Genomic DNA, 14,603 nt, shown 5'->3' on the forward strand with positions numbered 1-14,603 from the left:
TCCTTTCTAAAAATAGTGTACCCTTTACACTCTATACTAGTTAGTATGTTTGATTGTGATAGCCAGGTCTCATTAATTCCTACAATCTGAAGTCCCAACATATTGACTAAAGCAATAAAATCTACCCCTTTGTTTCTGATACTCCTAGCATTCGTGTACAGACATAATAATCTACCTGCATGCTCTTTAGTATACTCTTGTCTGCATGACACAGTTGGACAACTTGCAGATTTCTGTTCTTCTCTAGTGCCATATACAAGTAGACATCTTTGCACAAGTTTGATGGGTCCAAACTGGATGAACACAAAGTTGATATCGTTCTCTCTTCACCAACATTTCCATGACAAAGCCCATTCCCGTCATTAACACAGTTATATAACACTGTCGCTCTTACACTCACATTATTCCTCCCTTCATAATTTAGTTTCCTTGATTCTCTGCGTTAGGTCTCATACCAGTTATTATTTTTACTTTTTTTATTAAATAGCTTAAGGAAATTACAATGCATACTAGGATATACATTGAAATAAATTTTAATACACTTCCAATATTTTGGCAACGTCACGTTTTTTTGGGGGGGGAGTAGCCATTGGCTGAGAAAGTGTTGAGAATGTGGTTAGTTCTGTGGTTAGGACATTGTCATTTGAACTGATAAGTTTAGCCCTATTGTGTAGTGTCTTAATGACACCATATTGTTGTGAGGTGGGGGGGGGGGGGAATTGTTGGTGAATGTATCTGCCTGTATGGGTGGGTTTTCTATAGACTGAGAAAACCAAGGTTCCATCAGGATGGCGGGTGACTAGTGTGTGTCTAAGAAAGGAAGGCAGTCGTTTTTTTTTCTTCTTCCAGGGTGAATTTGATTCTGGGGTGTTGGTTGTTTAAGCGTGTTAGGAAGGAAAGGATTGCATCAGAGCCATGTGGCCAAATAGCGAACACATCAACATAACGAAGCCACATGGTTGGTTTTTGTGGGGAAGAGGATAAGGCTTTTTCTTCAAAGGTCTCCATAAAGAAATTGGCCAAGGGTGGGGAGAGTGGTGAACCCATGGCTGTATCCTCTATTTGTTTGTAGAATTTTCCTGCCAAACAAAATAGCCCGAGTTCATTGTGAACTGAAATAGGGCTGTGATATCGGGAGGAAATTTAGCTTGGATTATCTCTAAGGATTCTTTGAGTGGGACATTTGTGAATGAGGAGGAGACATCAAAACTGACCATTACGTCAGTGTGTTTGGGTGTAAGGTTTTCTATGCTGACTTTGAAGTGGGCTGAGTTTTTGTCTCCTCATTCACATGCTATTTAGTAAAAATGCATAATGAACGTCTAAGCCTTTCCATGAGAAATACCAGTTATTAATTTTTCTATACTCCTGATACCAAATGCATTCAGGTGCAGGCAGTTCCTCTTATACAAATCCAACTTCCTTCAAACTCATTTCACACATCCAAAAACATCATATCCTAAATATATCATCATCCATCACTACATGTGAAATTCTCAATGTTTAACTGAGGTGTCATTTCTGCTGCTTTTGCCATTATCACATATAAATTCATCTAATGGAATTCCTGAATTTTCCTTAATGAGCCACATGGATTCCTTATTCATGTGGCTCTTTTCTGGTATTTATTCTTGAATACTAATAGCTACTGAAAATGAGTTAACATTTCTTCAAACAATAAGTAATTCTAATCAATTCATGTGACATGAATGTGGAAATTATCATTTTCAGCATTGATATCTAGTTATTAAACAAATAAACTCATACCAGAAGGTTGATAGTCTTGCAGAGGTGATGAGGTTGTCTTCAAATTAATGTCAGTAACACATATGCAACCATCTGCTGTAGCTAGTCCAGGTCGATCAGAGCCAACCCAGTCAATATCTTGTATCTTTGGCATCTCACGAGGGCATTTCACCTGACTAATCAACTGGGCCTATGTTAAAAAAAAAAAAAAAAAACATTATAAAGAGAAAATCAGCAGCATGCATGTGGCTTAAGTATTAAAGAAGCTAAAAGACAGGGAAGCTCCAAAATAGATATTACCCCAGAGTTCTTGAACAAACTTGATCCAAAGGCTATCTTTTATAAAGCTGTATCTTATCAACAGGAAAACTGCTGAAGATCTGGTAAGAAGCTAAAATGATGAGACCTAACATCCAATGACTGGGTAGATACTGACCTACTTTAAGGTTTTCTTTGACGTCTTAGAGAAGATTCTTCCAAAGAGAACTGTTTCCTTTTAATGAAATGCCATTTCCTGAATAGCTGGATATCAAACAGTGAGAAGCTTCTGTGACTAAGTACGTCATCTCCTATGGTGAATCTGCTGCACTTGACAGTCTGCATCTGTAGGTAAGGTTACCAGGAATTCCAAATATCCACAAACAAATTGCAGATCTCATTATATCAAATGATCACAACTAGAAAGTTTACAGGGTATAGAGACAGAGAAAGCAGCAGGAAAATTCCCAAAAATTTATAAGCAGCTAAAATGATGACAGGTTTGAAATCAAAGAAAAATCCCAAAGACATGAGTAGTAATTAATCCCTGTTATGTACTTCTTTTAAGGTCTTCAAAAAAAAAATTCTCCTAAGAGTTTTAGATCAGCAGCTATTATTGTCTTAATTGCTGCATTTAACACAGTTTGTATCTGCAGGAAAGGTTACTAGGCATTTCAAATCTCCACAAACAAACTGCAGATCTCATTAAATTAAATGATCAAAAACAAAGTTAAATGGTAAACAAACCACATATAAACAAACAAATTGTTTATCTAATATATGATCACAAACAAAAAGCATATTATACGTTCAGATGGAACAACAGCAGACATCAACTATACTTTAACATTCAGAAATGTATGTACAGATGATGTAGCCAGTGTTACATACAGAAAAGTTTTCTGACTACTGAAGAAATATTTAACAATGATCTGAAAGTGAGCAACAACTACTTTGGCTCATGAGGTCAAAACCATAATATTAACAAAATGGTACTTTCTAGTTTTTATCTAAATAACAAAGTCAAACTATAAAATATGTAGTTATCTCAGTGGAAGAGGCTTATTCAATGCTCCTAATCTATTCAAGTGTAATAATGAACAAAAACTAGAACACATCATAAACATTTGATAATTTATTATTAGAATCATTTGCAAACAAGCTGACAGATGTGAGTGTAGTGTGAATTATCTGAAGGCAAAAGATCATCTGTATATTTAATGGCAGATACTGTCTCATGTGTGGTAGAAGTGCACATGCTTGCCTATTGGACAATGAACTGAACAACATTGTGTGGATCATCACTGGACTGGGTAGATGGTTGGTTGTTTAAAGTTATAGCAAAGCAACTAAAACTAAGAGCCAGATGAATAAGTGTATTATCTGAAAATTGTAATAGTTTTCTAACATGTTTGCAGGTTATTCAGCACAAAAAGCTGAGATTTTTGAGGAAAAGTCCTGTTACCTACCTACTCAAGTCTGTGCGAGACTAACCAATTCACATGCATTAAAAATCCTTTCATAATATTGACAGAATCAAATTCAGGTCTTTCCGACCAATGGGCATAGTCACAACCAAGTGTCCTAGAAGTACCTGACATCACCATGTAATTATGAAAAGCATGCTGAAATCAATGGTTATTCAAAGAAGCTGGAAGTAACCAGTGAAGATAGCAAGACAATGATTCATTCAATCCACACAAAGATATCTTAAAAAACAGCCTTATTGCCATGAATTTTAAAGCACCTAAAGAGTTAATTCATAACTAGTATGAAATTTCTTTGTTTGCAGCATGCCCCTCCCACCAGGCTGGAAAGTATACTATACATGCAAGAAAAATTATATTGCTGTTTTTATTCCTATTTTATCCAAGTGTATACAAAAATTCCAACTGCTGACTTTCTGAACAATGGATAGCAATACCACCCCATCTCCAACCAATAGTATGTGGTTTGTGTTCTACTATAGCATGGATGTTTTTACAAATCTTTAGTGGAATGATTTTGACTGAATGGTGCAAGACTTTTGTAAGGCTTGAAGTAGTTTTAGCAGGAGAAATTATTTAACCTTTAGCCCCACAGTGCTAATTCTGTGAGAGGTGTTAAGAGCCTTTTGTGGGAGATATCGCACCTGAAGACAAACCTTTGTAAGCAAAATAACTTCAAGATTAAGCTACTAGTATACAGACAACTGTGGAAATTCAGAGAGGGATATGACGGAATGACACAATATCTCCAAAATTATTCACAGAAAAGGTCTGAAGACAAATGGAAACTATTTAAGCCATTTATGCTTTGCAGATGACATAGTTATCTTTACTTCAACTGCAGTTACAGATCTGTATCCATGAACTTCAAATTGCTAGCAAAATAGCTGGCCTGAGGATAAACCTAAAGAAGACCCAAGTTATGTTCAATAGCTATGTCCAACAAGAAAAAATAAAAATCAATAATGATGAAATTAAACAAGTAGATCATTACATATACTTAGGACAACAGATATCGATGGAACAAAATATCATGGATGAAATTAAAAGATGCACGATGCTTGGGCAGAAAGCATTTGGAAAACTACATTCAGTATTCAAAAGCCAACTACCATTATGCCTGAAGAGAACAGTTTTTAACATGTATTCTTCCTATATTAACATATGCTGTCAAACATGGACACTAAAGGCAAAGGAAATTCAAAAATTAAGAACAACATTTAGTATGGAAAGAAGTATGCTTGGTATCACAAAAGGCTTATGTGGATAAGAAACCAAACCAAAGTCTGATGTCATAGGAAGAGCGAAACATCTGAAGTGGCAATGGGCTGGACATATTGCTCGAAGACAACATCAACAATGGACAAAAGAAGTAATGGATTGAATTCCACGAGAGGAATATGACCATGATGGCGACCTAAATCACAGTGGCTTGATGATATCATCAGAATTGCAGGAGTGACATGGGAAAGGAGAGTCGTGGACAGGACAGTCACAGTCTTCGGGTAATCTTGGAAAGGCCTTTATCCAGCAGTGGACTGACAATGGCTGATAATGATACAGTCAACATATCATTTTTATGTAATACGACAAAACGCATAGGGAACAAAACTGTTTTGACCAGTTTTTTCATCTTTATACGCTATCATATGTCTTTTTTAAGATCAACAAAAATCAGAGATTACTTTACATTTATTTACATTTCCATGATTTGTGTGGTAGTTTTAAAACAAAACTCATGTCCCCACAATTACACTTTTGTTCTTTACAAACTTCCCAAGTATGCTTGCATAAATCTTTTCTAAAGCACTCACTGGGAAAATCTAATACCACATTGTTAAATTGTGAATGAAGAATTTTATGATTAAATTGATACTTCATTCATGATTTAACACGAATTGCATTTCCTGAAGTTTGCTCCTAAGTAAATTGTAATTTAAACACTTACTGTTACTTTTTCATTGAAATAATAATTGTAATTTTTTTTTAGTCATTTATTCTGTGTAAATTCTTTATGTAACCTGTAAATGTATCCTAAGTGAACTGTAATATATGCATTTTATTTGTTGTTACTGAAAGTGAAAGTATTTCTAACGGACTCTGCTAATGTGATTTGATTGGTTGCTGTCAGAAAAGTTATTTTTAGATAGCGCGTGCCTTAGCGTGGGGAAATGTAAAACGATCACACGGGGATTTCGTTGTAAACTGAACGATGGGAGAGAAAAGAAGTTTGGGTGGGAAAAGGAAGAAGAATTATGAATTATAGGAAGAAGGAACCAGAGGAAAAATGGAGAGCGTGTAGGAAGGTCGTGAGATGTGATCTATCCTGGATTCGTACGACGTAACAAGGATTTGGACACTTGTTCCGATTTTATTGAATCTTACTTCAAACTCATATTTATTTATAGTTTCCTGTCACCTTGTAAAGGAATTTACCTGAGTGAAAGGATAATAATGAGTGAGATTATCGTAAGACAAGTTATTACGAGCAAGAAAATACATTTTCCAGTCTTAACAAATAAGTTATTGAATTCGGGGTTACTATAAGTTTTGTGTTGCCTAAAGTGGAAGATTATCGAGTGCCTAAAAGTGTCGTAAGAATTTTCCATAATGTGCAAGCTATGATGATCATACTGGTAAGAATATCTATTCTATAACTAACTTGTGATAGTGTTGCTTGTGTCCAGAGAACTTCATCAAATTTCGTGTTGCTGGAGCCAGCTAGTCAAGCTTGAATGAGTGATATTATAAAACATTTCCTTGTGAAGCTAGCATGAGAAACCACATTGAAGAATTAGTTCGTGTTTGAATGTGTTATCTCACTACATATATGTAAAATCAAGACTGAGCCTTTTAAGAACTATTTTAATCCTCTGATAAATACTGATGATGCCTCTTAAGTGTTTGATAAATTGAAGTTTATGAATATTTCTCTGAGACTAAAAAGAATTAACTTTTGAATGTTTTGCTGAATATTGATATTGTTGAAAGTGAAACTAAGTTGAAATCCTAAAGGATAAGAATTGTGAAAGCCTTATACTAAAGTTCTAGCAGTAAATGATATGCTCAGCTGAGTAGAATCTAAATACTTTATTGAATGCATAAATTATGTTCTAATTGAATTGATCTTAATAGAGTTCTTGTTTCTGAATAATTTAGTGAGAGAATTAAATATCTCGTTTATCTTGATTCTTGTGCTTTCCTAGTTTTAGTTTCATTGCACTGGTCATTAAAATACGAATCTTGCGAGAAACCCTAACTATAAATAAGAAATTATCGGCCTGTAGCGAGTTCACGTTCTGTTGTGCTATTTGATTCTTTCATTATATTATATTTATCTTCTATATTCTTTTCAAGATCAAAAATTTTTCAGCTAAACAAAAATTTCTATAACTGTTGTTTAGCTCCTTATATGCATAAAGCTTACCTACATTTCATCTTTATATTTTCTAACTGCACATACTGAAATGTTACTTAGAAACTTTATGTATATATAATATAACACATAAATGTAAACTATATAATTGTATATAATGTAATATATAATTACATTATATATAATGTGAACTTTATGTATAACTTGAGGAGGGTGCTAGCTATTGAGTCTATACGTAGGTTGTGCAGAAAGAATGATGCAAGATTTGTGGATCTGTGGTCTGTATTTGACGGAAAGAAGGATTTGTACAATGCTGATGGACGTTTAAAGGCTTTGGTATTAGGTGTCTAGAGATAGCTTTGTTCACCGAGCATACTGAAGCACAATATGAAAAACTTAAGCAATTGGGGGTGGAAGCAAGTGAGTTTTGTGTGAGGGCACCCATGAGGCGAGTGAGTATGAGAATGACCAAGTGCGAAATCTAGTCTCTTAAGCAAAATTCAGGAAGTAAAGGTAGGTGGGGGCCTAAAAGGATGCTGCAGTTTCTAGATACTCATGCCAGAAGTATCAGGAACAAGAGAGAGAGGAGTTTTTGGCATTGGTTAGTGATCACAAGAGTTATTTATAGGCATTAGTGAGACTTGGCTAACTGATGATGTAATTACAAGGACAGAATGAGAGATGTTTAGTATCTTCAGGAAAGATGGAGAAGATAGAATGAGGGGAGGGGTACTGCTGATGATAGCAATGAATTGCAGCCAAAAAGAATAGGAGATAAGCAGGAGGGTGGCTGTTCATTTCAAGAAGTCTGGTGTGAGATTAAGGTAAGTAGGACAAAATATACAGTTGGTTGTTACTATAGGCTAGAAAGTTCCATGGATTATCTGGAAGACAGTATCACCAAATTAGCAGAATGAGTATAGGTCGAATAATTATTATGGATTATTTCACCTATGGAGATAATAGACCAGAAGGAAATGGAATTTATACACCTACTGAGAGATAATTACTTGAGGCAGCATGTGTGATGGAAGGGACTATAGGTATGAGAGTTTTGGACCTGGTCAAAGGATCAGAAGAGCTATCCATAACCAAGATGACCACATTGCCTCTGATTGTGAAAATGCCCATGCAGTCTTGACTTGGGGATGTACAACATGAGGAATATTCTGTCAAAAAGGGATATATGTGGTACTACAAGGCAGGTGATTATGACAATCTTAGGAAGAAGCTTAAATCTGTGCCATGGCAGAAAACACTGCAGGGTAAGGATGTTAGTAGTGAATGGGAGATAGTCATGTCATCTAAAGGAAACAATATAAGGTAAGGAGGGTTAATCAGGTAGAAGTTAGATGGATGAATAATATCATTAAGCATGAACCGCAAAAGAAGAAAATGCTATGGAGGGTATATAAAGAGAAAGGTGATCAGCATGACAAGAACGGCAAAATCAGATTATGAGAAGAATCTAGCCGAGCAGGCCATAGGAAATCCCAGAGTTCTTTCATTATGTGGCAAGTAAGAGAAAGAATGACTATGGAAGATTAAACTTAATGAGTGACTGAGTCATGGAGTGATCATCTTGCAAGGGTATATCATCCTAGTGAGGTTACTATTTTATATGTGACAGACAGTAATGTGGGAACAGAGGTGGAAGAATTGGAGATTCGTAGGATATTGCAGTCTCAATGTAAATACAGGTGTGGGATTAGATGGAAAATCAGCTTGTGTTCTGTGAGAATGTGCAAGGGAACTGACAATGCCTCTGACTAGGCTCTTTAATTATAAGTCAGCTCTGGCAGAGTTTCAAGGGAGAGAAAAGAGGGCAAAATTAATTTCCTTGCATAAGGGAGGTTCTAAGAATGCAAATTATAGATCAATCAGAATCTCAGGTATGGTGGCTTGGTTTGGTTTATAGTTTATTTGGCACAAAAACAACAAAGGTCATACCGTGCCATACTAAAGGTTACAGCTATACATAAGCAGTTCCACAAAACAGCATCTATATATAAACAGAATTGCTGTAGCAACACACAAGGTCAGAGGTTATTACAGTAGTACAGAAATAGTCAACAAGTTAATAAACAAAATCACTAAAAAACACACACAGTAACCACAGTGATAAGTTTTAATACATAAATATTTCATAAATATTTATGAAATATTTAATATTTCATAAGAATCTGTACTGAGGATGTCCCAAGTATCTTGGGACATCCTCAATACAGTAATTCAAACAATACTAGGAATAACATACAGTTTGGGCGCATGATTAGAATGGAATCTCGGTATGCGTGATGTAGAATGTCATAGAATTAAATTAAAATATAACTGGAAAAAAAAAAAGATAACATATATTAAGAGATTATTTTACATAATTTTGTATGACAATTTCCCATACTTTAGGAATAGCAAGAACATCATTGCAGTTTAAATTTGGTCTGTGTAATAGGGCTTCAGTACTTTCTTTATATAAACGTTCATGTTTATATAAAGATCTATGTAAAAGTTTTGTCTTTTCCCAATGGATCCTATGGTTTGGGTTTTCAACTCCATGTTGAGCGAGGCCAGATTTCTGCGGTTTGAAATGATGAATGTGGTCCTGATGTTCCGAAATGCATTTCTGAACAGATCTACTTGTCTGTCCAAAGTATGACAACTTGAAGGAGCATGGGTCCTCATACATGCCAAGTAATCAGAGGTGAGAGTTTGTCTTTAGGAGAAGGCAACAAGTTATAGATCTGGTTGATGGGTTTGTAGGTAGTGGCAAGATTGTATTTCTTCATAATTTTTTAAAAATGTTCGGAGATGCCTTTGACATAAGGTATGGGAATCCTATGGGCTCCTAGTCTAGGTTGATGTATGGGGAAGTGACTGATGATTTTTTCAGTTGTTTTAAGATTGTATCCATTTAGTATGGCTGTATTTTTGATTATTTCTCATTCTTGGTTTAGAGATTCTTCAGAGGAGCAGAATCTGCACGCTCTGGTAATTAATGATGCCAAATTTTTGAGATGGATGATGAGCGGAAGAATTGTGAATGTAGCGACCTGAAAATGTAGGCTTGAGATAGACTGATGTGGCGATGGAATCATCTTCTTTTCTTTGAATGTGTAAATCCAGAAAGGAGACACCCTATGGAGATTCTTTTTCTAGCGTAAAGATTCTGCTCCTCTGAAGAATCGCTAAACCAAGAACTAGAAATAATCAAAAATATAGCCATACTAAATGGATACAATCTTAAAACAACTCAAAAAAATCATCAGTCACTTCCCCACACATCAACCTAGACAAGAAGCTCATAGGATTCCCATACCTTATGTCAAAGGCATCTCTGAACATCTTTCAAAAATTATGAAGAAATACAATCTTGCCACTACCTACAAACCCATCAACCAGATTTATAACTTGTTGCCTTCTCCTAAAGACAAACTCTCACCTCTGATGTTACCTGGCGTTTATGAGGTCCCATGCTCCTGCAAGTTGTCTTACTTTGGAGAGACAGGGAGATCTGTTCCGAAATGCATATCGGAACATCAGGACCACATTCGTCTTTTCAAACCGCAGAAATCTGGTCTTGCTCAACACGGAGTTGAAAATCCAAACCATAGGATCCATTGGGAAAAGACAAAACTTTTACATAGATCTTTATATAAACATGAACGTTTATATAAAGAAAGTGCTGAAGCCCTACTACACAGACCAAATTTAAACTGCAATGATGTTCTTGCTATTCCTAAAGTATGGGAAATTGTCGTACAAAATTGTGTAAAATAATCTCTTTATATATGTCACCCCCCCCCCCCAGTTATATTTTAATTTAATTCTATAATACGTTACTATGTCCCAAGATACTTGGGATGAAATATTTACAAATTAAAACTTATCACTGTGATTAGTATGTGTGTTTTTTTTAGTGATGAATTCACCACAGGTTTCATTGCATAAAAAAAATAAACAAAATACATGTACAAAACACCAAGCCAAGGAGTGCAGTATCTACATATAGATAAAATTATAACAAATGCTTTTACAGCAGTACAAAAAAAAGGCAAAAAGGAATAATTATACAATATGCATGTATAAAAATTAAATTTAGCAATGTGATATCTACATATAAACAAAATTACTAGAAGGTTACACAAATATACAAGGCATCCTACAGCAATACATAATTAGTCGAAAAGTAAACTAGTAAATAATATGTATGCACAAAAGTTAAGTTAAGCAATGCAGTATCATATAAACAAAAATTACTGCAGAGGTTACAGCAGTACATAAATAGACAACAGTACAAGTTAATTAACAAATGCATTACAAAAGCAAGTCAAGGAATGCAGTATCAACATGCAGATATGATTACAACAAATGTTATTACAGTAGTACATAAAGAGTCAAAAAGAGATTATTATGCAATATGTATACATAAAAATTAAGTTTAGCAATGTGATATTTACATATTAACAAAATTACGAGGTTACACAAATATACAAGATACTGCAAAATATAATTGGTCAAAAATTAAACTAATGAATAATATATATGTACAAAAGTTAAGTTAAGCAATACAGTATTTACATATAAACAAAATTACAGTCAAATGTGTTTGTACAAATTAATTCTTAGTAAAAAGTTAATAACATCATGCAATCTGCTTGAGTGTATATGGCTAGGTTAGATAGGTAAAAAGGAAAAAAAATTAATTCCTCTCTCATGTAAAGTGCTGGCAATCCACCAGAGTGTGACAAATAGTGAGATGTGTATTGCATTTTTCATATATGGGAGGGTCATCAACCCTCAGTAAATAAGAATGCGTAAGATGACAGTGACCTATGCAAAGCCTAGCAAGAACAATTCCTCTCTTCTGTTTATACGTTGACTAGAATGCCAATGCTTAATTTCAGGTTTAATGTCATATAATTTGTTTGTGAATGCTTTCTGCCATGATGATCCCATTGAACAATTAGCTCTGATCTTATAAGCTGTCTGCAGTCTGTACTCATATATGGTACTGTCAAACAGTACGTGGAGAAAGTATGAGCTGATTTAGCAGCAACATCTGCAGCCTCATTTCTCTTAATTCCAATGTGGCTGGGAATACAGCACTACTGAACATCAAAATTAAGGATTTTCATTTTGTGAAACAGGTGTAGCACCTCATAAAGTACTGGATGTGGATTATACATAGGAGAGGAGATAGCCTGGTAAAGAGCTCAATGAGTCTGTATAAATTATACACTTTTGGTATAAACCATCTCACACTCAGAAATAAAATATACAGAATAACTAGAGACTATCGCCTTGTCCTCCTGATCTAATCACTCTTGGAAAACAGATGCTTTTACGTGGCCCTGGGGGGGGGGGGGGGGTAAGAAGAGCCGCTGGCACCTCCAAAAAAATTGGCCTCCCCCCAGGGAAGTGTACTTTTCAACATCTATAATATCCCCATCTTTCCAGGAACTAGAAATTTTATCTATGCTGATGACCTTGCGATAGCTACTCAATCAAAAATTTTCAAGTCCATTGAAATTACTCTATTAGTTGCCTTAAATAGTCTAACCACATACTATACCAGCAATCAACTCCACCATGGGATCCTTAGGGGTCTCATGCTAGTCCCAAGCCTGGATAAAGGAGGAGGGTTAGTCAGATGAGTGTCGATGCTCTGACTGCAAAGAAAAAACATGATTATTATCTGATGCCTATACAATCAACAGCTACAACATGTACTGTACAGATCTGAAACGTGGGTAATAAATAAGGAATCAAGAAAAAGAATTTTGGCATTTGAAAGAGCTTGTTACAGGAAGATTCTAAGAATAGGATGGGTACAGAAAATCACCAACAGAATCTAATGCAGAAGATTATAAAACGGAAGCTGCAATTATTTGGACACATCTGTAGAATGAGTGAGGACCGGAAGATAAAGACATTTATGTTTGGTATTTTGGATGGTTTAAACAGAAGAGGTAGACCATACAGAGAATGGATAGACGATATAAAAGACTGGTGTGGAATGGGTGTACAAAAACTGAGACACTGTGCACTGGACAAAGAAAGGTGGAATAAGATAGTGAAACAGGCATCAGACATCAACAGGCAGTGAGCCCATGGTTCGTGATGATGAATCAACTAAAACCAAACCCCTTGAAAACCCAGATAGGCCTTTTTCACCTTAACAATAAGGAAGCCAACAAGCTACAGATTTCTTGGGAAGGTTCTAATACAGAACATTCCTGGAATCCAATATACCTCGGTGTAACTCTCGATCGCACCCTCTCATATAAAACCCACATAAAAAAAAAAAACCCAAAAGTGAATGCAAGAAACAATATACTAAGAAAGCTTACCTCCTCCAAATGGGGTGCAAACCCTAGCACACTGAGATCTTCTGCCTTGGCCCTTTGCTATTCTTCTCTGAATACGCCTGCCCAGTATGATCCAGAACCTACCATGCTGAAAAACTTGATCCAGCATTGAATGAAAGCTGCTGCGCTTAATTACAGGATGTCTGAAACCAACACCATTAAAAGACCTGTATACTTTGTCTGGTATTGCACCCACTTCAATTCGGAGATCTGCATTCTCAGCTGACGAAAGAAGCAAACGAATGATGAATGCCAACCACTATTCAGCCAGACTGCAGTGTCCCAAAGACTAAGATCCCGACATAGCTTCCTGGCAACTGTTGAACCACCTGAAAACCTCCTAGAGACAAGACTTCAACAATGGCTTGCACTATATCCTGAAAATAATACTGGTATTCCACAGCCAAACATCTTCCACGTGGTACCCACTTTGACTGGAATACTTGGAAAAGCCTCAACAGACTTTGAACGACAGGACGCTGCAAACAAACCTCATCAAATGGGGCTACCTCACTGGCACAGACAATTGTGAGTGTGGGACAACCCAGTCCATGGAACACCTTATTTCTTGTCCCTTTCTTCCATCACCATGCACAAAAGAGGACCTTATATCCTGCACAGAAAGTGCAGTTGATGGTGCAAGATACTGGAGGAACATCTGACCATGTTTATTGTATATAAGTTATGTATAGTTTCCTTTTTTTCATATTTAATTATTATTCCCTGTATAATTCACCTATCAAATCTAAGCTGATCTCATTGTAATGTATCCTAATTTGTTGTAAATCATGTTGTACCACTTATTTACTACTGTACCACTTGTGTTTGGATATGAAATAAATAAATACAATTTTGGTAGAAATTTTCTTTTATATGCACAAGTGCAAGCTGAATGGCATGTAGCTCTGATGTATAATTGCTGGAATCAGGTGGGATCTGGTTGTAAATAATAATGTCAGGAGACATACAGAAGCACAGCCAACAGAGGTATTAATTCTTGAACCATCACTATAGATGGGAAAGAAATTATAGTGTGCTGCTCTGCATGCATTAAACAACTGCAGGTAGACAGATGATGGAATATGAGACTTCTGTAGGTGACAAAGTGAGAGGTTGCAGGATGAGTGCAAGCATGGTGGCAAAAGTACTGGAAAAATTGGTCCAAAAGAGAATTCAGGAATGGGTGGATAAGAATACAACACTCTGTAAGGGGTATACATTGAAGGCACTGTATTTCACGAAATAGAGGAAGCCAGAGATTCAGGGATGGTGGTAGACAGAGAGTTAAAGTTTAGTGGACATATTGTTAAGATAGCCCATAAGATTACTTGGCTATTGAAGAACACATTATCAAGCACAGATAAAGAA

General features: G+C 35.8%; 1 protein-coding gene across 1 annotated transcript in view; it reads right to left on the reverse strand.

The window, feature by feature from the left end:
• The window catches only part of LOC150110628 (WD repeat-containing protein 11-like), a 355,935-nt gene that overhangs the window by 128,612 nt on the left and 212,720 nt on the right, over positions 1 to 14,603 (reverse strand). Inside the window, exon 18 of the mRNA XM_090399950.1 lies at positions 1,768 to 1,936. Coding sequence (XP_090256076.1) covers positions 1,768 to 1,936 — 169 coding nt within the window. The remainder of the gene's footprint in view (positions 1 to 1,767; positions 1,937 to 14,603) is intronic.

Source organism: Typopeltis vanoorti, chromosome 1 (genome assembly GCF_054136105.1).
Source record: "Typopeltis vanoorti isolate ZY-2024b chromosome 1, IOZ_Tvanoo_1.0, whole genome shotgun sequence".
Taxonomy (NCBI): Eukaryota; Metazoa; Arthropoda; class Arachnida; order Uropygi; family Thelyphonidae; genus Typopeltis; species Typopeltis vanoorti.